Source organism: Pristis pectinata, chromosome 16, assembly GCF_009764475.1.
Source record: "Pristis pectinata isolate sPriPec2 chromosome 16, sPriPec2.1.pri, whole genome shotgun sequence".
Classification (NCBI taxonomy): domain Eukaryota; kingdom Metazoa; phylum Chordata; class Chondrichthyes; order Rhinopristiformes; family Pristidae; genus Pristis; species Pristis pectinata.
The window spans coordinates 24,526,098-24,548,632 of record NC_067420.1 but is presented as its reverse complement, the minus strand read 5'-3'; the positions used below and the strand labels follow the sequence as shown (position 1 = coordinate 24,548,632).

Genomic DNA, 22,535 nt, shown 5'->3' with positions numbered 1-22,535 from the left:
AAAAAACTTTAAATTGTTCAGAAAGGTTTCCAATAAAACTCAAAAATTTTAACAGCTGCCCTACAGGATCATATATATTTACAAGTGTTTACCAATGATGTGATGTAGCACTTTCTTACTGTTGTGTGAAGCTGATCCAGATGTGAACTCCTAAAGTACTAATCTATTGCCATGAGACCTTGAAAACAAATGGGGTGGTGAAGAGGAAAGTAAATAAATGTTCACATTTATTTTTGTACAGTATTTTCATCATTCTTGGACCAGCACAAGTTTCATTCGTACCTCAGTTATTTTCCTGAAGTCCATCTAGGGATTATTTACAGAAGATTGCATATGGAATTTTCCTTCTAAGCTAATAATAAAAAGTTTGGAAAATTAAATAAGTATGCTAAACTCTTTGTTTAAAAGATATTAGACAGAGTCTGCATTGAGCTATAAAACTAGTAGATATCAATGACTTTCATTTGTGGATTTTCAAAGTATTTGCTAATATATGCAATGATAAATTAACATTAAACAAAACACATCTTAACACACAAGTTATGCACAAATGGAAATGTTAAAGCACATTAGATGAATTTCAAAGTGTAAAGCACTTTTGTATTGGGGAAATCATTAATCTATTATTTTCTGCATTATATACAAACAACTCATTTCTAAGTGAGTCATTCCCACAAAATATACAAAATTGAGATTAAATACTATGACTTACAAGCTTGTGGATTTGAGTTCAATACAAGGCTACTTAATGAGAATTAACAAACATGTGAACTTTTTCCTCGACAAGGGAAAATTTTAATGAGACTGACAAAAGTAAGATGAATAATTATTTTCTACTAATTACATTCTTAGTATCCATACTGCACTCACAACTGGCTCCAGAATAGTTTAACAGCAGTCAGATACCATATTAACAGTAACATTTCTGATGATATTCATAAGAAATGAAGTACAAGGTTAATCTCAGCTCTAAGATGACTAATTAGAGAAAAGATAGGTGTCTAGTAAAGTTGTTCTGAAAATATATAAACATACAGTTAAGAACCATCAGCATATGAAGCAAAAAAAACTGCAAATAGAAACTCTGTACAACAGCCAAAAGTAAATACCAAATAATTTGTAGTTTCAGTCCAACATGCGAAGTTGGTAAAGTTATAAGTTACCATAAAAAATGAATTTAGGACTGGGGTGAATCTTGCAATCCCTTCACCTTTCAGCAACCATTTGATGACGTTCCCTGATGTACTGCGTTGGTAATGCTTTGGACTTCATCCCAGCCTTAAATGTGATTATTCTTAACCATAGAGTTGTTTTCACATGTTCTGTCATTTATTAGTGAATTTATTACAGTCCTTTCTGATACACTGCAAGTAGTTAACGTACAGGAAGACACTCCATAATCCTGTTCATTCCCTTCATACAGCCTTTATTTGGGTTCCTCAATTGTTCCCTTACTGAGGTCTGTCATCTTAGGATATTTAACTTTCTTGTGGTCCAGTTCATTCTGTGCCCATAATAGAAGCTTTAACAGTTTGGCTAGCTTGGGTGTTGATTCACGATTCTCATAATCCAAAACAGCCTGATTCACTTCACTCCAAACCTAAAAAAAAAGACTCCAGTTTTAGAATTATTCATACTCAATTCCACACCTCTACATGGAGACCATGGACTTTATATTTAGAAATTATGGGCGTGTTGAAATAATTTGTGGATTCCATCAATGAGCAGACTGTATCCATTGATACATTGAAACAAGAACGAAATAAATTATTTAGCTTCACATTGATTCAAGTACTAAATGAGCAATAACATAACCAAAAAATACTGCATCCACAACTGGCTCCAGATAAATTTAGCAGCAGTCAGGAGGATACCATATTAACAGTAAGAAATAGACAGTAAAATACCAAAGATTCATTAATGATAGCAAGAACATGCCACTCTGAAATGCAAGATTATTGAAGAAAACAATTCAGGGATTCATCAATACAAGAAAAAAAATTACATTTTGAATTCAATTTTTCTCCCTCCGATAACAGCCCATAAAATCAATGAATGATACAGCATGGAAAAATACCATTTACCTACCCCATTCTGAGTGTACCAGCTCTCTGGAAGAGCTACATAACGGACACACTCTCCTTTTACCATCAGGCCAACACATATCCCCCTATTATACAAAGATCCAATTCCCTTCTCAAAATTAGTAATGAATCTGCTTCCACCATCCTTTCAGTCAATGCATTTCAGATCATAATAGCTTACTGAATTAAAAAAAAAATTCTTCTCCACTTTCACCAATTACTTTAAATCTGTACCACTTGATTGCAGACTCTCCTGCCAGTAAAAGGAGCAGGAGAAGGCGTATGTTTAATCTTCATATACCACTACTGCATGCAACTTATGGGGGTGGAAGTACAAATAAAGCCTGAAATCCATGTTATTATTAAATTATGCAAATCCCAAGTTATCAGTTGGTGGTAATTCTTGTATCAGAACAATGAGGTTAGGAGCTGTGAACAGCTTTTGGTGATCAGAAGTTTAAACAATTTAAAGAATACAAACATATAAATGGAGAAGTCTGAGATTTGTGGATAACTAGTAATAAATTATACCAAGTTATAAGAATTAACAAATCATAAACTCATTGTCTGAAGATGTGGAAGACAAAACCATTTGTAAGTTCACATTTATTATTTCTGGACAAAACTGCCATTTGATTAGCTAAAGAACAGCACTTCAGCAAATTGTGCAAGGCTGATACAGAAACCTTAAAAAGTGGCGCAGGATGGAAAAATATCATTAAGCTAAAACCTTATAGCTACAAGTTGGCAAACAGAAATTGTTTGGAAATGTTAACACATATTGTGAAAATGCTGTTTGCAATAGCAAATGATAGCAATCATCTTAAGGCAGTCAAGAGAACACAAGAGTAATATTCAGGTCTGAATGAACAAGATTTGCTGAGACAAAAAGGAAATGAAAGATAATTTATTTATTGCATGTTATTTATTGGGATGTCAACATTACTGGCAAGGCCAGCACTTACTGTCCACTCCAAACTGGCCTCTGAAATGCGTAGCTTGCTAGATAATTTCAAAAAGCAATTACGAGGCAACCACATTTAACAAGTCTATAGATACAAAGATGAGACTAGGCAAAGACAGCAGATAACGAACATTAGGAAATCAGGTTTTTCTTTGCTACAACCCAGTAGGTTGATAGTTATGATTTGTTGCAGAAATATTTTGTTAATTATTTAAATTTAAATTCCCTAGCTATGGTACAGAAATTCAATATCCATTTCTGGATCAACAATCCAGACGCTGGGAAATTATGTAACTTAGATACAATAAAGTATAGAACAGTCAGAATTCCTCCATCTATATCATTAGATAGTAGGGAAGAAATAAATATGATGCAAGAGTGCGAGAACCCACCATGGGCAATGGAATCAGATAATCAGAGCCTTTTAAGTGTTTTGGAACCAGAAACTTGTTGATTGGTCTCAATGTTTAGAGCTGTTGTTCCCAACCATTTTGAATGAAAGTTCCACTTGCTTGCACTCCATAAAATATGCACACTCCAATACCCACAAACACCAGGAAATGTCATAAGCTACTCCTTTTAAGGAACTTAGGCTCTCCTAGTGGCCACTAGCATCCCTGCAGCCAGGAAAATTAGCAAGTGGAATTTATTTTTGGGAAATTTTTCTTTGCAACCATTGTACCTAAATTACCTCAGTACCACTAAAGCCTCATAGTCCTCTCTGAATCTTTGCTTTACCCTTACTTTATTTGCTCTTCCTCAGTCCTTCAGAGGACTGCATACCCTAAGTGGGAATCTGTTTAGGAAAATCTTAGTGTTTTAGGCTCATCACCTGAAAGACACAAAAAGTCAGTGCAGAAGGTATTGATGCCAATAGTCATTTAACTCTTTCTCAGACATAGCTTGAAGATGAGTGCCAGGTATCCAATGCAGAGCAGTTCTTTAACCATTCTTTTGCAACATAGCCCAAGAATGCTAGCCACTTCAAACCAGGTAAGATGATGTGTACGCACGAGATTTATGTTATCACTTTACTAGAAGGGAATTGTAACTGCTTGAAATAAAATCATTGAAATTCTCTTACAAGTATGGTTTGCGCTCAATTTACACCGAAATCTAATTATAAGTCAGGATTTAGAAAAGGGAGAATATCAGGTGCTGTATTCCAGCTGTAACTGTATGTCACGATAACGTAAATAGTCAAAAGTAAATAATACCCTAAAATGGAAAACACAATCAAATTTTTTTTTTTACAATTGATGTACTTAAGCACAAGCAGGAAAGGACAAGGTACTCAAGGCAGTCAGAGACACAATCAGCAAAAATATATATTATGATTACTTGTACATTTTGTGCAAAATAAGTTTAAACATTTTGGTATCTACCCTAGGGTATTTATTCAATACATTTTTTCCACTAAAAGAAGTGCCTTTTTGTCTGTATTCCCTGCCCTTCTTCTCAATTTTCTAAAGTTACCTTTTCCAGATCCAGAAGGTCAACTCACAGATCTAGATGATACAGAGGGACTGAGTGCTAGCAAGCCCTGTGGCAAATATTGCTGAGCCACATGGGCAGGACAGAACAGGTTTCACCCACAAAATTCTTCTGGAAGCCTTTGACAACCGGAAAAGAACCACCTCCAACTTTCCCATTGCCCTATACTCAGAATCATTTAACTAAGAACAATTAAAAAGTGTTAAACAACATATGTATTATTAAAAATAAAGCAAGTCATCATTTCTTTCCCAGTGCTCTACAATCCCCATTCAAGTAAGCCGTCTTGCATATCCTGTACAAGGTCTAAGAGCATAAATGCCGAGGCATTTAGACCATAAGACATAGGAGCAGAATTAGGCCATTCGGCCCAGAGTCTGCTCCACCATTCAATCATGGCTGATTTATTTTTCCCTCTTAACCCCATTCTCCTTGACGCCCCTACTAATCAAGAACCTATCAACCTCCACTTTAAATATACCCAATGACTTCCACAGATTCACCACCCTCTGGCTAAAGAAATTCCTCTTATCAGTTCTAAAAGGACATCCTTTTATTGAGGCTGTGTCCTCCGGTCCTAGACTCTCCCACCACTGGAAACATCTTCTCCACGCCCACTCTGTCCAGGCCTTTCAATACTTGGTAGGTTTCAATTAGATTCCCCCCTGCCTCATTCTTCTAAACTCCATTGAATACAGACCCAGAGCCATCAAACACTCCTCATGCATTTCATCCCCAGAATCATTCTCAAACCTCCTTCGGACCCTTTCCAAAGCCAGCACATCCTTCCTCAAATATGGGGCCCAAAACTGCTCACAATACTCCAAATGTAGTCTGACCAATGCCTTATAAAAAGCCTGAGCATTACATCCTTGCTTTTATATTCTAGTCCTCTCAAAATAAATGCTAACATTCTTACTACTGACTCAACCCGCAAGTTAACCTTCAGGGAATCCTGCAGTAGGACTTCCAAGTCCCTTTGCACCTCCGACTTCTGAATTCACTCCCAGTTTAGAAAATAGTCTATGCCTTTATTTCTTCTACCAAAGTGCATGACCATATACTTCCCTATGCTGTATTCCATCAGAGACTTCTTTATCCATCCTCCCAACCTGCCCAACTCCTTCCGCAGACTCCCTGCTTCCCCAGCGCTACCTGCCCCTCCACCCATCTTTGTATGATCTGCAAACTTGGCCACAAAGCCATCGATTCCATCATCCAGATCATTAACATATAACGTGAAAAGTAGCAAACCCAACACTGACCCCCTGAGGAACACCACAGCTAACCAGAAAAGGCCCCCTTTATTCCCATTCTTTGCTTTCTGCCAGTCAGCCAATCTTCTATCCATGCTAGTACCTTTCCTGTAATACCAGGGGCTCCTATCTTGTTTAGCAGCCTCGTGTGCGGCACCTTGTCAAAGGCTTTCTGAACATCCAAGTAAAAAACATCTTTGTCTATCCTGCCTGTTACTTCCTCAAAGAATTCCAACAGATTTGTCAGGCAAGGTCTCCCCTTAATGAAACCATGCTGACTTCGCCCTATTTTATCATGTGCTTCCAAGTATCCCGAAACCTCATCCTTAATAATGGACTCTAACATCTTATCAACCACTGAAGGTCTAACTGGCCTATAATTTCCTGTCTTTTGCCACCTTCCCTTCTTAAAGAGTGGAGTGACATTTGTGATTTTCCAGTCCTCTAGGACCATTCCTGACTCTAATGATTCTTGAAAGATCACTACCAAATGCCTCCACAATCTCTTCAGCTACCTCTTTCAGAACCCTGGGATGTAGATGCTTAGGAAGCCGAAAGGTCTGAAGGTGGATAAGTCACGTTGACTTATCCACCTTCAGACCTCTCAGCTTCCTAAGGACCTTCTCCTTTGCAATAGTAACTGCACTCACTTCTACCCACTGACTCGCTCGAATTTCTGGCACATTGCTGCTCTCTTCCACAGCGAAGACAGATGCAAAATACTTATTCAGTTCGTCTGCTATTTCATTGTTCCCCATTACTACTCCAGCAGTCAAATGTCCACTCTTACCTCTCTTTCACTCTTTACTTACATGAAAAAACTTTTGGTATCCTCTTTTATATTATTAGCTAGCCTACATAGATATTTCATTTCTTCTCCTCCTATTGCTTTTGTAGCTGCCTTTCGTTGGTTTTCAAAGGCTTCCCAATCCTCTAGCTTCCTGCTAAGTTTGGCAATATTGTATGCCCTCTCTTTTGCTTTTATGCTGTCTTTGACTTCCCTTGTCAGCCACAGTTGCCTCATCCTCTCTTTAGAATGCTTCTTCTTCTTTGGGATGAAATGATCCTGCATCTTCCGAATTACTCCCAGAAACTCTTGCCATTGCTGCTCTACTGTCATTCCTGCTTGGGTCCCCTTCCAATCAATTTTGGCCAGCTCCTCTCTCCTGCCTCCATAGTTACCCTTGCTCAACTGTGATTACGATACATCTGATTTTAATTTCTCCCTCTCAAACTGCAGGGTGAATTCTATTCAATTATGATCACTACCTCCTAAGGATTCCTTTACCTTAAGTTCCCTAATTAAATCTGGTTCATTGCATAGCACCAAATCCAGAATTGCTTTTTCCCTAGTGGGCTCAACCACAAAATGATCTAAAATGCTATCTCGTAGGCATTCTACAAATTCATTCTTTTGGGATCCAGTGCCAACCAGATTTTCCCAGTTTACCTGCATATTGAAGTCCCCAATGACCACCGTAACATTGCCTTTACTATCAGTTGTAATTTGTACCTCATGTCTTGGCTACTATTGGGAGGCCTGTATACAACTCCCATCAGGGTCTTTTTACCCTCGCAGGTTCTTAACTCTGCTCAAGGATTCTAAGTCTTCTGATCCCATGTCACTTCTTACTAAGGATTTGATTTCATTTTTTACCAACAGAGCCACCCTACCCCCTCTGCCCACCTGCTTTTCTTTTTGATAGGATGTGTATCCTCGGATGTTGAGCTCCCAGCTGTGTTCTTCTTTCAGCTACAACTCTGATGTCCACAATGTCCTACCTGCCAATTTCTAATTGCGTTTTCAGCTCATCTACCTTGTTTTGTATACTGCGAGCATTCAAACACCTTCAGTTCTGTATTCACCACCCTTCTTCTCAAATTTGACTTCATGTTGCCTGAAGTTAAGTTCTATCCCTTTCTAAACTTTCTCTTATTCTTTATTCTGGAGACTTCAGTAACCGCTCCTGCACTCTCCTTCCCTTTTACTTTATCCATATTTTTCCCATCTGTTGAACCCACCCTCCTACTATTTAGTTTAAAACCCTATCCACAGCCTTAGTTATGCAATTCACCAGGACCCTGGTCCCAACACGGTTCAGGTGGAGCCTATCCCATCGGAACAGCTCCCTCCTTCCACAATAATGGTGTCGATGTCCCACGAACTCAAACCCACTTCTCCCACACCAATCTTTGAGCCATGCATTTAACTCTCTGATCTTATTGACCATGTGCAAATTGGCACATGGCTCGGGTAGCAATCCACAAATCATTACTTTTTGGTTCTGCTTTTTAATTTAGTCCCTAGCTGCTCAAATTCCCTCAGCAGAACCTCTTTCCTTGTTTGACCAACATCACTGGTACCCACATGGACCACAACAACTGGATGTTTCCCATCCCACTCCAAATTCCTCTACAGGTCAGATGAGATGCCCCGAACCCAGGCACCAGGCAGGCAACACAGCCTTCGGGACTCTCAATCTTTGTGACAAGAATTGTGTCTATTTCAGCAGCTCCTGCTCAGTCACTGGACTATATGGCAGAGCTCAACCAGAAACGTGTTTGCACAGAAATCCTGAAACTTGCTGTCAATTACCAATCAGAATAGCTGGCAAATCCCAAAGTCAAGATTATTGATGTTCCCTATTGATTTATAGACATTTACTTTCATTCTTCAATGCACAGGAACAATTTTATTAAAAATTTTAACCACACAATTTAATTAAGCAAGACAGGAAATTAAAAACTTTGAGTGCTTTGATAGATATTTATTCAACGTGCCATTGGTTTGCAAAATAGCAAATATATTACGCAAACTTTTACTAATAATATCCAATTATCAAATACTGAAAAAGAAGTTACCTTTTGCCTCTGCATCATATTAAGCAGATCCCCAAATGGTGATTCTTCTGGATTATCAAAAGCTAATAGGGCCAGTGTACGTTCCATCTCAGTAAGACATTCTCGACTCTCCTCACCCTGCTCAGCAAGCTGAGTTTGAGCAAATTCCAGAGCTGCTTCTGTCTCACGTTGGCGAATCAACTCAATCAAATGCTGTTGCTGCAGAATCCAGATTTACTAGCATTAACTTAATTATTCAACAATCAATAATGCAACACTCCAGTTGCTTCCCACTTTCATTACCCCTTTAGAAATATGACAGAAAGCCAATAACTAGATTTGATTTACTCAATGGCTCAGAAATCACTAATTTATTCACTTTTAGTTATGAGTAAGTGGTAAAGAGACATTTGACAAAAAGGGGCACATATCCAACAGTTGTTTGTGCTGCCTTGAGCTGTCCTGCTCTGCCACTGAATTTCAATAATGCCTGATATTCAGTCTTGAAGCTCCTATATTTATATAGCAGACATGAAAAGTACATATACTGAGCTAGTAATTAGTAGAACATTTAACAACCTGATCATTTGTGACAATCAACCTCTTTGGCACTGATTAGGATTATAATGTGTGGAGTCTCATTGCTTCAGATTTTGAATTTTGGGGGAGATTTTTTTTAAAAAGTCAGCATCCTCCCTTTATATCTCTATTATCATGTTCCTTTCTCTAAATCTGCTATAACTTTCTATCTTTATATTCTTTTTGGAACATGATTTGACATTGAATTCATCCATTATTATGCCCTCTGTCTCAGTCTTTAAACTTTTATTTCCCCCAAGCCTTAAATCTCATTTATTCAGGATATAACCAATTGTTTACTGAGTTCATTCAAGTCCAAGTGCCCCATTTTACCTCAGTTTGCTGTTATTCGTCATGATGTCAATGGCCTTGTAAGTAAAACTTGTTTTGAGCTGAAGTCTAGGCAGGTGTCTAGTTGCCAGTGAACACTGCTACAGCACAATCCCGGAATTGAATACTCTACCCTCTCAGACAGAACAATGCATTGTTGGACGATTGCAATAATATTTTTATAAATGGTCGATAATTTTCTGTACGTGAATTATCAGACATTATTGAAATCTAAACAAGTGTAATTGAATTGCAACAGAAAACAGAACCTAAATTTACCAACAGTACTACCATTAGCTCAGACAGAACTTTCCACTCCCCAATCCCTTTCATTCTTTTTGACCAGTTACAGTATATATATTTTATATATAAAATAATTGCTTTTTGTTGATTCAGCTGATAGAAAGACAAAAAAGAATTGCCTAACTTTAATTGCCGTTTTACTTTTCTCGTTAATGGGCATATATCAGGTTCAAGATGCTAAAGGGCCTATTCCTGTTTTTATTAAACTATAATCTTACCAGCCTAATCCTCACCTTTACACTTTGCTGAATGAGATCAGGTAACAAACATGAATTACTTAAAAATGCATAAAATGAATTGCAAATGCATATTTCAACCAATAGTTTATAAAATGCTAATTATGATTTTCAAACAAAATATGCTGAGTTTTCCACATTACCCTTTATTTTTAAAATTAAGTACATTTTGTATACTTGGATGACTTCTTTACCTGCAAGTGGAAGTAGAGATAACGATTTGTGTCCAACAGCTCTGGATGGAGACTGTTTATTAACGCAATGGCCTCTTGAATCTGTCCATTCAGTATCACCTCACGAATTTTAATACGTTCATCAAGAGTGTCCAAGTCAACACTAGGCTCTATTCCAGATTCCACTCTAAATTTTTCTGCTGCTTCCTTAAATCCTTCTAAAACAAAATTATGCAGAAACAAAAGAAAGTTGTATTAAGTTTCGCATGACTTGTGTCAATGCTGTCAATGTTATCTGTTAAGGAGCATTAACTGAAACAATATTTGCTCCAATTATAATTTTAAGTTATGCTACTGCCATTATGATTTGTTACATTTCCAAATTCTATGGCATTTGTTAGTTCCAAAATTATGTCGTACACAAACTATATCGGGCCATGGTGTGTCGGAGGAAGTGTGCTCCCTTGAAAAGTACCTGGCCTGTTTCCTGGCTTTGTTTTTTTAGGAAAATATAATATGAAACAAAGAAGATAATTGTAACTCTATCCGGAACAATTCTGATAGATTTGTATCATCTGTTTTATCTTTCTTTCCTGTATGAAATAGTATTCATTTTTAAGTTTAAAAAATAAATTCCCTTCTTTCAATATAAAAATTGTAGCTGCCTCAAATTATTGTGTAATCACTATATTCAGAAAATTAATTTCCTGTTTAGATGAACTAATTTTTGGTAAAGCATATTTCCTAACAAAGCATGGTCTTCCAAAACCATGTGCAAACATTACATGTTCTTTAGTATTAGTCTTACCAGTAACTAAATAGTTCATGATGAGACGATTCATGTCAGCTCTTTGTATATGTAAATTATTGAGCTTTTCCATCCATTCATCTTTAGTAATTTCATCAGGCTTTTCTGTATAACTCATTCTGAAAAACCTAAGGAACACAATGAAATCAATGTAGAATGTCAAAATGATAAAAACAAACATGAATGGAAAATAAAGGAGATATGCAGCCATACAAATCTATTTCCTTTATAGACACTTTAATTTGATTTTTTCTTTGACCTTTTACCAAAAAAAAGTGATTTTGGAGAACGAAATAATGTCTTTAACATTAATAGTTCAGCAACACTGATAAGAAAAAATGTTTACTGTTTGTATTAAGTTGGAATAGGTCATTCACAAAAATTAGAATACAAAATGCTAAATATAATTGTTAACTCAGTAAATAGATTGTCTTTGGAATGTTGATTTAATAATTATTCATGTATTCATGTAAGATTATCATTTGTCTACCTGCAATGCACTCTGTAACTGTAACACTATATTCTGCATTGTTTTTTCTTTTTACTACCTCAAATGTATGGCATGATCTGTCTGGATGGCATGCAACCATAAGCTTTTCAATGCATCTCGGTACATGCAACAATAATAAAACCAATACCAATTAGTAGATCTAAAAACATTTACTCAGTATGTTCAATCATTGGAAAGTTATTTTTGCACAAAAATCTACCAACTAAAAATTTCCTCTTCATGCAAGTGTACTAATTCTTGCAATACATATTAAAATTATCTTCACAGAGGGGGTGTTTCTTTACAAGTGCAAATAAATTTTCTGTTTGTCACGACAAAACTCAGTAGGAAAATCTCCAGCTGACTGACACCTGGTGTTCTGCTTCAGTTGTGTTCAATCTCTTACAATGCATCAGTGGCACACCACTGAAGGTCCTGAAAGGGACAGCTACAAGACTGCGTCCAAGGTATGTGGTGAGAGAACCAGAGGGGAAAATCCCATTAGACTTCACCACGCCAATCTGTCATGAGTGCACCTTTTATAAAAGTAAATAGTGTACAATCCTTTTGAAGACTAAGGACATACTTCATCATGTTAAGTGGCACAATCAGTATTAAATAGGATAAATAATAAGTCACAGATGGCCAAAAACTTGGCCATCCATGAGGCACTATCAGTCTTCAAAAAATAGTACTGCATTCCACGACAACTGTGTAATCTAATGACATGGCATGGCCTAACTCTACCATCTCAAGCCAGGAGACCAACCCTGATTCAATATGGATTGTAGTAAAGCAGGATCAGTAACAAACATCCCAGAAATGAAAGGTTTGCAATTTGTCAAGTTTTCCAAACCTGTACTTCCACATCCAGAACAATAGGTTCATGGAAATAGCAATAGTTGCAAGTTCATCTCCAAAATCACACATCATCTTGACTTGGTAAAATTATTTCATTGTAGCTTCGAAATCAGAGTACTCCTCATCTAAAGGTACCACAGAACCATCACAACAAGGACTGCAGCAGTTCAAAGAAGTGACTCACCAGCTCCTTCTGAAGGTACAACTCATATACCTTTATGACCTTTAATGCTGAGATGGCAAGTTGGTTAATTATTGTCACATGTACCAGGGTACAGTGAAAAACTTTATTTTCTATGTCATCCATAAAGATCATTTCATTAAAATCATGCATTTAGGTAATACAAAGGGAAAATGATAACAGAACACAGAATGAAGTGTTACATTTACAGAGGAAGTGCAGCACAGGCAGATAATAAGGTACAAGGCCATAACGAGGTAGATTGAGAGGTCAAGAGTCCATTTTATCGTACTAGGGAATTGCTCAATAGACTTATAACAGCGGGATAGAAGCTGTCCTTGAGCTGGTGGTACCTGCTTTCAGGCTTTTGTATCTTCTACCCGATGGGAGGGGGAGAAGAGAGAATGAGCATTAAAAGCTGATCTTGCCATAACAGTATAAAAAGTTCAAATTAGAATGATTAATTCCATGTCATATCATGTAGCGATAGATAATAGAGGATACAGAGAAAGATAAGACATAAAACAAGTAGAACCATTCAGTTATAAATTGCTTTGTCAATTGTTTCTCTTACTTTTTGCCAAAATACAATTGTTGATTCTCAATGTGATTCTCTGAAATAAGTTACAGAAAGCTTATTTCTAACTCTTTCACTATCTTACATAAAAGAGACCTCATAAACCAATGATGGACAAATTACTAGTTTACTACCAAAGTAAAATTTGAAGGGTTCATTCCTTTAATTTGAATTGCCCATGCCCTTTCTGATTTTTATAATAGTGATGGTGAAATTTACAACTACTTTGGATCCTTTTATAAAATGTAAGCAAGATTCAACTTATTTTCCCCACATTGCTCTTTCATGTTCAAGATGCATAGTACCAAAAGTAAAACAAATTTCAACTTTTTTTGTAGAAACACACACGTTCCAGCTCCTCAGTATATAATGGTCAGAGGGCACTAAACTGAAGCCTTTACCCACAGATGCTTTGCTGCAGCCTCATCGGTCTTCAGTATGTTCCCAAGTAAGTAGACCTGGAGCTTAGAATGTGCCAACCTGTGACATTCAGTTGTGGACTGCCAGGTTTGAGCAGACCAAAGTGCATCTTTCACAGAGTTGATAATCTTCCAAGCAGTTGATGTTTGTTTCAGTATACTTGCCAGGAACAAAATGTAGAACACAGAATCCTGTGTTACATAGCTGCACATCATAAACCTCAATAATGACCACCTTACCAAACATGTTCATCCCCATCATAGCCACAGTGAGGGCAGCATGCTGTGGCACAGGATACTCTGGCTACGCATGAAGTATCTGACAGGGAGGGCCTTTTGCACCATCAGCCAATCAAACTCAGTGTTTATTTGAAATTTCTGGGGATATGGCATTCTATCAAATAATTAACAGTCTACTTAATTACTGCTTATGTACATTGTTGAAAAGAATTGATCATGCCAACTAGTACCCGCAACACAATATGCAACATGAAGTTATTTACAGCCAGAACTGTATTTATTCAATAATAAGCAAGATCCACACGTAGCACAAAATCACCTTAGTGTAGCAAAATCAATCTTATGTCACATGCACATCTTGGAATTTATTACTGTATTAAATGACAGAACTTTTATCTTATTCCATTTTAAATTGCTCACAATAGTACATGCATTAAACTTAAGATCAGAAGAAACAAAGTAAAACTGATCAAAATTCTAAACAAACATGTTTTCTACAATAGCATAGGAGTCAAAAATACTGGTATTATTTCACAAATCTGCTAAAAACTATTCTAGGTGTAGTAAAAGTAAACAACCACATGAAACATCTACAACACTTCATTTTGTAAAGTGCAGACGACCCTCACATTACTGGGGGGGGGGGGGGGGGTGGTGTTGTGTTCCCAGAAAAACATCCATATCATGATGTTCTGTAACACAAAGCCACATCACCTGCACGTGTCAAGAGGTGAGAGTTTAAAAAAAAACTGACAAAAATTCTGAGCAAATTTTTATTGCATATCTGGTTTTTTTGGGTAGTGATGTGTGAATTCTGGAAGGGCAAATTTCCATTACCCAAACTGCTGTAACGCGGAGATCACCTGAACAGAGTTGTTTTAACAGAACTACTTATTTAGAAACTTCTGGCTCATCACAAATTACCCAAGCCATTACCAATATTATTAGACCTTAAGGGAATGACAAAAAAGATCCAAATAACTGCAACAAGTCTATTTTACACAGCACTCGCTGCTCCTGATTCTTTGAAGAGTGGATATAATGTCTGCTTTAGTTATTTGGATATGTTTGATTTTCTAGCTTTAATCTTGAATTCTAACCAATGCCTATACAAGTAGGATTCAATCAAGTAGGTCCCTTATTGATGAAATATTTAATGTCTGTTAGCAAGAATTGGTGATGAGTCTACACTAGACACCATCATATCCACATCCCAGGCAAATGTGTAAACATGTACACTCTCAGTTAGTGTTATATCAAGTTTATTGCACATTGAGGGGGGTGCAGAAAAAGAAATTTTATATTTAAATGAAAGCATCTGAGATTCAAGGAGAGGTCAGAAACACTCCATTTGTTGGTTCTAGCAAAGTCTCAGGGGACATATCCGTGATATTCAATGGATCAAACTGAATTCCTATAACATATTTCAGACAACCATAAACTCATATTTAGGCTAGGGAAAGTGCACAGGTAGCTCAGATTTATTTTTTTCAAAAAAGGTTATTTCTCAAGATGTAGGTGTTGCTAATAAGGGTAGATTGTACGCACATCTATATTTGCCTTAGACACTATGGAGCCGCTTAATAGGCCACTTCATAGCTAAAATTATTACATGTTACTGGATTAAGAATATAATTTTCAAAACCTAAAACTATATTAATTTTGGTTGCAAGTTGTCTTTGTATTGTTCACAATCAGTTTCACTTTATTTTTTGAGAATTTAAAATTTCAACATTTTTAATGCAGTAATCCAAAAAGTTGTGTCTTATAAACTAAATTGTGATACTTAATTAGGTGTCAAAGGTCAGGTACTCCAGTTCTATCCGTGTCTTATACCATTTTTTTTTGGCTCTGACCTCTGTGTAGTTAGAAAGAACTACTCTGCAATAATACCTCAGTGGTAACTATATTTTACATCAGAAAGCCAAGTTGAGAAACATACAAATTAATAGGATCATAGACTTGAAGGATATCTAGTTTGATTGTATTTATATAACAAAATATCTAATGTTCTTAAAATATCTGACCATCTCTATTCTTAAACTGACAAGATTTTTTATATCCTGTCCAGATGTCAGCAAAATATACCACAACAACCTTTCTTTTTTAAAATCACCTTTTCTTAAATCTTTGCCTCAAATTAGCTTCCTCATAACACCATCTGAAAGCCCTGCTAACAGTCAGCAAGGAAATGATGGAAAACGCCTTACATAGCTGTAGATCGGCTATCCGACTGATTAAAAAGACAGGAGATGCAGGGAAATGCCACTTCTTGATGCAGACATCATAGATACTAAGCATCAAACAGGATTTAGATATATTGGTCTTTTGAAAAATTAAGCTTCATAAAACAAAGTCATTTCTTTTGGCTGCTATGGTCTCTAACAAGTTTGGTTGCATCAACCTCTAAAGTGGAACCTTTGGTTTGGCAAAAAAGCCAAATTCTTGACAATGCCTAAATTAATGTAGTTTTTTTTCATGCTCTCCAAATTACTTCAAATAAGTTTTGGCCATTTAATCCCCAAATCTCTCGAAAAGGCATCTCAAATGTTCTCACCTCCTTCCTTTAGAGGACATGCATGAAAATCAAACATCCAGTCTTAGGGATGTCATCCTTCACTTCCTTTACTTATTTTTATTTTAGTGACCCACTAATACTTATTCAAATTAATTTCCTTGGGAAGTCTGACATGCTATTCTCTTCCTCTCTTATATATACTGATGGAAAGTAATTATTCAACGTGCACACATTTTCTAATTGTCATCATAATAAACATTCCAAGTGCCCATGTTGCTCCTCACCACCGCATTTCTCTTAATAATAATGAAAAACGTAACTGCTGTTTTTGGTATCCTTTACAGGCTTCTTTTCCTGCATCCATTTTTTTTTATACTCAACACAAGAGATATCAATTAGGTCTATGCCCGCTCCAGAAGAAACAATCCCATTAGACCCATTGTCCCTCTACTTCCCAATACCCTTGCAACTTTTCTCTCACACATGCCCATCAACTTCCCTTAATTCTGCCTGCTGTAAACCTATACCAGCCAATTAGCCAAGCTGCATATCATTGAGATGAAGGAAAAATCCTGAACACCAAGATAGAACATGGAAATGCCATGCAGACTACACCAGAACCAAATCCAGGTTCCAAATGATGTATCATTGAGCCACTCCATCTGTTTTGTTACCTTTTGTTATTCTTTGTACTTCTTTCCATCACCAGTTTCTATGCTAGTGCTGCCTTTCTCACTAGTTTTAGCTTTGGTAAACTGTGACTTCTTTTGGCATTTACATCACTTGCTGCTAAGAGCATAAACTGGTTCTGCTGCACATCAGTTTCTTTTTTGAATAGTTCCCACTGATCGTTTGTCACATTACCCATTAGCAAATTTGTGCCATCACTATCTTGTCTCAACACATGAAATGTGGCTTTATCGAAATCCAGAATCTCAGCAATTGTTTCACTTTTCTTTCTTTCCAAGTTACATTGAACTCATTTGCATTGGTATCACCATTACCATTAAAACAATCTTTACCAGCAGTTAGCCAACTAATTAAAAATAACTAACAAGATGCTGAAGGAATTCAGCATGTCAGACAGCAAATGTGGAGGAAAATGGACAGACAACGTTTTGGGTCAAGAATGTCAACTGCCCATTTACCTCCACAGACGGTGCCTGAGCTGCTGAGTTCCTCCAGCATCTAGTTTGTTGCTCCAGATTCCAGCATCTGCAATCTATTGTGCCTCCAGGCAATTAAGTCAGACTCAAATAAAGTTAATATGTTGGCTGCAGAAATCTATCCCAATCTCAAGAATTTCATTCTCTTTATGATACGTAGCAACCAAATTATCCCAATCCATGTGAAAATTAAATCTTCTCTAAAAACCATGCTCCCTTTGCTTGACAGGTTTAAGCTACATACTACCAATTCCAATTCACTTTTTTAAAAGCCGTTGTGACCGACATATTTTATCTTTTCTACTGGGACCTTTGCCCTGGTAAAATCTTATCTTGTGAAATGGAACTCCCTTCTTTATTGTTGGTCCTAACGTAAGCCACATTGAATAGATCCTCTCCCTCAAAAAAAATTTATTATTCTACTAATAATTATCTCCCATCTTCACATCACCACATTCTATCTTACTAACATCAAAACTATTTTAAATTCCATTGATCGTTAGCCTCCCCTTAACCATGAATTACAACTCTAATCACTATATATACAAACATCAGCAAGTCTTGCCAGGACTCCAGCAGTACACCAGCATCTTCTCAAGGGCCACTGGGGATGGGTAACAAATACTGGTGTTGTCTAGGACACCTATTTCCCAGAAAACAAAAATGAAAAATTCTACTGGTAACCTGTGCACTGATATCAAGAACTTCATCCTCAGTCCAGCCCATTACAGCAATCTGCTGACTGAACACTCCATAAATGCCACACTATTCATTGACCCCATCAATCGTGCCCAGTCTCTTCTTTTGCACTTCATATACTTTATTGAATTCATTTCACTTTGACACCGTGCTTTTATATCCTTTGGAATAAAACAAACAAAAAACAAATTGTACAGTACGTAGGATCTCACAGACATCTGGAAAATGTTAACAAACATTGCTATAATAGGGTAATGTTCGCCTATTTTTAATACTGCTGCTACAACGAATTTTCTCGCTTCCACACACAACCCTTACATTCCTACATTATTAACATGTGCGAACTACAAGCATCGCTAAGTTCCATAAATGAAACCACTGTTCAACAAAAAAAATTGCGTTTCCACAAAATGTAATGGAACAAGAACGTTTAAACTTCAGAAGACTGAAACTGCACTTTAAAAATGACGCATAAATGTCTTCACTTGATGAACAAGGTCCAGTGTTTTCATTTACATTTCAACAAACTACCACAAGCAGCAGAAATTATGAGCCCTGGAATATGTAAATATATTCAAAAACTGACAGATTTCCTGCTTCATAAAAGCTCGCGGTTCCCTGCACCGGGTTATAATAAAGTTTCAAAGTAAAATGCGATATAATACCGGTAATTTAATCATGTTTGTTTAAACGGTGAAAACACAAGTGAAAGGACATGAGTGCTCGAGAGTATTTTTATAATGCGTCGCCGAGGCCTATTTGTAGGGCACAACTTGGCCCTCATAAACAAAAACATTAGCGCAAAAAAACAAAGTCGCGGGAACATTCAAATTTTCGGAAAATGTCACGTCTACACAATGTCCTAGCGTGGCTCCTGTTCACCGCCTGTAACCAGGCTTTAAACTAAAAGAACGTACCTCAAATAGAGAAGATTTTGTTTGTACCCAGACCCGACACCAGGAAAGCTCGCGATCTTTTCGTCAATGAAAGTTTGGTTGTACCGACCACGATTCAACCGAGCTTGCCTTACCATCTGATTGGTGATCTCCTGTAGGAAGGCGACCGACTATCGCGTCTGGACCGGTTATGATTGGTGAATTGGACTGTCAATCACCGGCCCTCCACAAATTACGAACCTCCCCCCGCTTCCCAGTGAGAAAGGCGTCGGGTTTGAAGGAGAGAGTCCCTGCACATGCGCGAGTGGCTCGGCACCTGATTGGCTCGGCGCGACTTTCCCTCCGGCTGCGACGGTCGGCGTTCTAATTCCCGGGGCGCGGCGCACGCGAAGTTTCTCCCCAGCGGGAACGCGCGCGTGCTCGCGCCCGTGCTCGCGCGCTCGTGTGTGAGGGGAGGGGAGGGGAGGGGAGGGGAGGGGCGAGGGGAGGAAAGGAAAGGAAAGAGGAAGTGAGGGCGACGCTGTGCGAAAGGTGAAGTGCTGACGGGAACCTGTCTGATATGGTCCATGTCGTGAGCGGCTGACGGAGACCAATTAACCAGAAAAGATATATAAAAGGTGAAAAGCAGCGAGTCGGCAGCGAATGTTTCACTCGGCGCGCTCCTTGTCGCCGCTGCCGCCTTGTCCTTGTGCCGGTATTTAATGCGCGGTCTCGGCGATGCATGATGGCGTTGAGTCTGATCCACTGCCGCAGACAGCGCTATAAATCTGTGGCGCTCAGTGGATTTGGAAAGGATTTAATTCGCTTAGTGTGTCCTACTTGGGCGGGGTGGCTGAGGGTTGGCCGCTTCATTTTCCAGTGTATCTCGTTAATGGGGGGGTGGGGGGTTGATTATAGGGAAGTAGTGGAAAAAGCAGCGGTTAAATGTCACAGGCTTTTTGAATGGGAAGCCCCAGGGTTTCGATCAAACGCAGCAGCAGCATTGCAGATTTTTCATGCATTCACGCAACCAGCGAGAAAGAATGCAATTTTCCACAGTGCCTGGGCATAATTGGGTTACTGTCGGCACTCGCTAATTGCAAATTGTGCATGATGCGAATATTGTGTTATATTGGTGAGGAAATTCAAATAATAACGATCAAAATGCGTCAACAATCGGATGAGTCCGGTACCCCTTATTTCTGCAAGCAGTGAACATCAGAGAGCTGAGTAATCCCTGCTGGATCCAGTTTGGGTTGGGGAGGCTGGGAATGAGTTGTTTTTCATCATTTGCTCTTAATAGTCTATGAAATATAATAGTTTTTCTTAGCAACTCTTGTTTTCGGGTTTGTTTATCCCATTAAAGGATTTTTAAAAGAGATTTCAATTACTCTTACTGTTAATACAATAACTAGCATAAATTCCAGATTAAACATTTTGCTTTGTATTTATATTGAGGGTGGTAGCATAATATGCCTTCAGTGCTTTCTAGATGATGACGCGAGAAATGGCTTTCTAAAGTAAAACGTTTAACTATTAAATTGTTCGCGTTAACATAAAATATGTATGTCAATGCATCAGGAACTCAGGCTGGTACAACGTGTATTAAATTTGTGGTCTAGTTGCTAAATATTTTAAACTTCAGTTGCAATATGTAAGTTGGTTACTGAGCTGAAGTAACAGGTGTGGGTTTTATGTCGTAATGTTCAAGGATTACTCTTAAATTTGGCAATATAGAAATGCCAGAAATCGCAAATGAATATGTTTTGCCCCTTGAGTCTGCTTTGCCATTCAATAGGATAGGGCAACACCATCTCCCTATCCTTTGATTTTGTAATATCCAGTGATCAAGAGATCTATTTTCAATTAACTCAATGACCAAGTCTCCAAAGCCCTCCAGGGTAGGAAATTCCACAGGCTTACCACCGATAGAGTGGCAAACTGTCTTCTCATTTAAGATCCAAGTGGCTTGCGCCTGAGTTTTAGACTGTAACCCCTGGTTCTAGACACCTCAGCCAAGCAAAACACCTCTTTGTATCAGTCCTGTCAAACTAAGAATTTTTTATTTCAGTAGGATAACCTCTCTTTTAAACTAAAGAAACCTTGCCTAGTTTATTCAAATCTCTGCTGTCCCAGGAACCAGTCTGTTGAACCTTTGTTGCACTCTCACTATAGCCAGCATATCCTTTTTAAATAACAAGACTAAAATTGTGCACAATCCTCCTGATTAGTCTCGCTAAGGCCCAAATGATTTTAGTAAGATATCTTCACTCTTGAACTTGTATCCTCTAGCTATAAAGGCCAATGTACCATGGCTCATGTTGTAAGCAGTTGACAAAGATCAATTAACCAGAAAGAAAATATATAAAAGGTGAAGAGCAGTGGGTTGGCAGTGTGTGTTTGGAACTGCCGACTGCAGCTGCGTGTCAGCTTTCAGTGACTTGTCTACTTGTGCACTCTGGTCCCTGTGAACATAAATAGTTCCCAATCTCTTACCATTTTAAAAAAAAAACTGGTTTTCCGACTGAAGTGGATAACCTCACATTTTTCCACATTGCGCTCCATCTGCTGTTTTGACCATTCACATAGCTTGTCTATTATCTCTCATGAAGTCTCTCTGCATTCTCATCAGTACTTGCATTTCTGTGTGGTTTTGAACAAGACTGAATTATACAGCATGGAACTGGGCCCTTCAGCCCAACTTGTCCATGCCAACTGAGTTGCCTACCTGAGCTAGTCCCATTTCATTCTATCCATGTACCTGTCAAAATGTCTTTTAAATATTGTAATTTTACCCACTTCTACCACTACCCACTTCCTCTGGTAGCTTGTTTCCCATACCCACCACCCTCTGTGTGGAAAAGGTTGTCCCTCTGGTACCCTTTAAATCTTTCCTCTCTTGCCTTAAATCTATGCCCTCCAGTTTTAGATTCTAGAAGGGAATGAATTTTCAGTGATATGCGAACTAAATTGTTTTAATCGTTTTCATGATTAATATGCAACTAACATGGAAGCCATGTCTATTTATGTATACAATTTACATTAATCATTTAGCTGAGTGGATCAAATGTCATAGATTTCCAAGTTTGCTGCTGATAGAAAACTAGACAGGATTGTGAGGGAGATACAAGAGGTTTAAAAGAGATATTGACAAGCTATGCCAAATGGGATATAATGTTAAAAAATGTGAGATCAAATACCTTAGTAATTGGGAAATGTGTACCATGGCAACAAGTTATCTTTGAATATCAAGTCATGTAATATGACTTATCTATTCTTATACTCAATAAGTCATACTACACTTGTATATGCCTTGGTGAGACTACACCCTGAGTTTTGTAGTTTGAGTCCTTGCCTGGGAAAAATATATACCTGCAATTGGGAAACATTAACTAGACTGGTTCCTGGAATAACAGGTTTCTGGGTGCAAAGCAAATACCA

At 37.8% G+C, this 22,535-nt stretch overlaps 2 protein-coding genes across 2 annotated transcripts in view; one reads left to right on the top strand and one right to left on the bottom strand.

Annotated features, from left to right (window-relative positions):
• Positions 1-767: 767 nt before the first annotated feature.
• Positions 768-19,229, bottom strand: LOC127578791 (glucose-induced degradation protein 8 homolog). Its single transcript, XM_052031243.1, has 5 exons — positions 19,137-19,229; positions 11,069-11,196; positions 10,282-10,478; positions 8,661-8,858; positions 768-1,600 (listed from the first exon to the last, which is right to left on the bottom strand). Exons 2-5 carry the CDS (start codon positions 11,184-11,186, stop codon positions 1,427-1,429), a joined length of 687 nt encoding a protein of 228 aa, XP_051887203.1. The 5' UTR covers positions 11,187-11,196; positions 19,137-19,229; the 3' UTR covers positions 768-1,426.
• A 144-nt stretch (positions 19,230-19,373) lies between these two features.
• Positions 19,374-22,535, top strand: part of LOC127578792 (dnaJ homolog subfamily C member 5) — a 43,262-nt gene continuing 40,100 nt past the window's right edge. Inside the window, exon 1 of the mRNA XM_052031245.1 lies at positions 19,374-19,732. The gene's annotated coding sequence lies outside the window, so the exon portion shown is untranslated. The remainder of the gene's footprint in view (positions 19,733-22,535) is intronic.

Excerpts from the sequence above, each read along its gene's own strand:
- LOC127578791 (XM_052031243.1), bottom strand. The coding sequence starts at position 11,186 with ATGAGTTATACAGAAAAGCCTGATGAAATTACTAAAGATGAATGGATG. Across the intron at positions 10,479-11,068 it reads CATGAACTATTTAGTTACTG|AAGGATTTAAGGAAGCAGCA; the intron begins GTAAGACTAATA and ends ATTTTGTTTTAG. Across the intron at positions 1,601-8,660 it reads ATATGATGCAGAGGCAAAAG|GTTTGGAGTGAAGTGAATCA; the intron begins GTAACTTCTTTT and ends CTTTTTTTTTAG.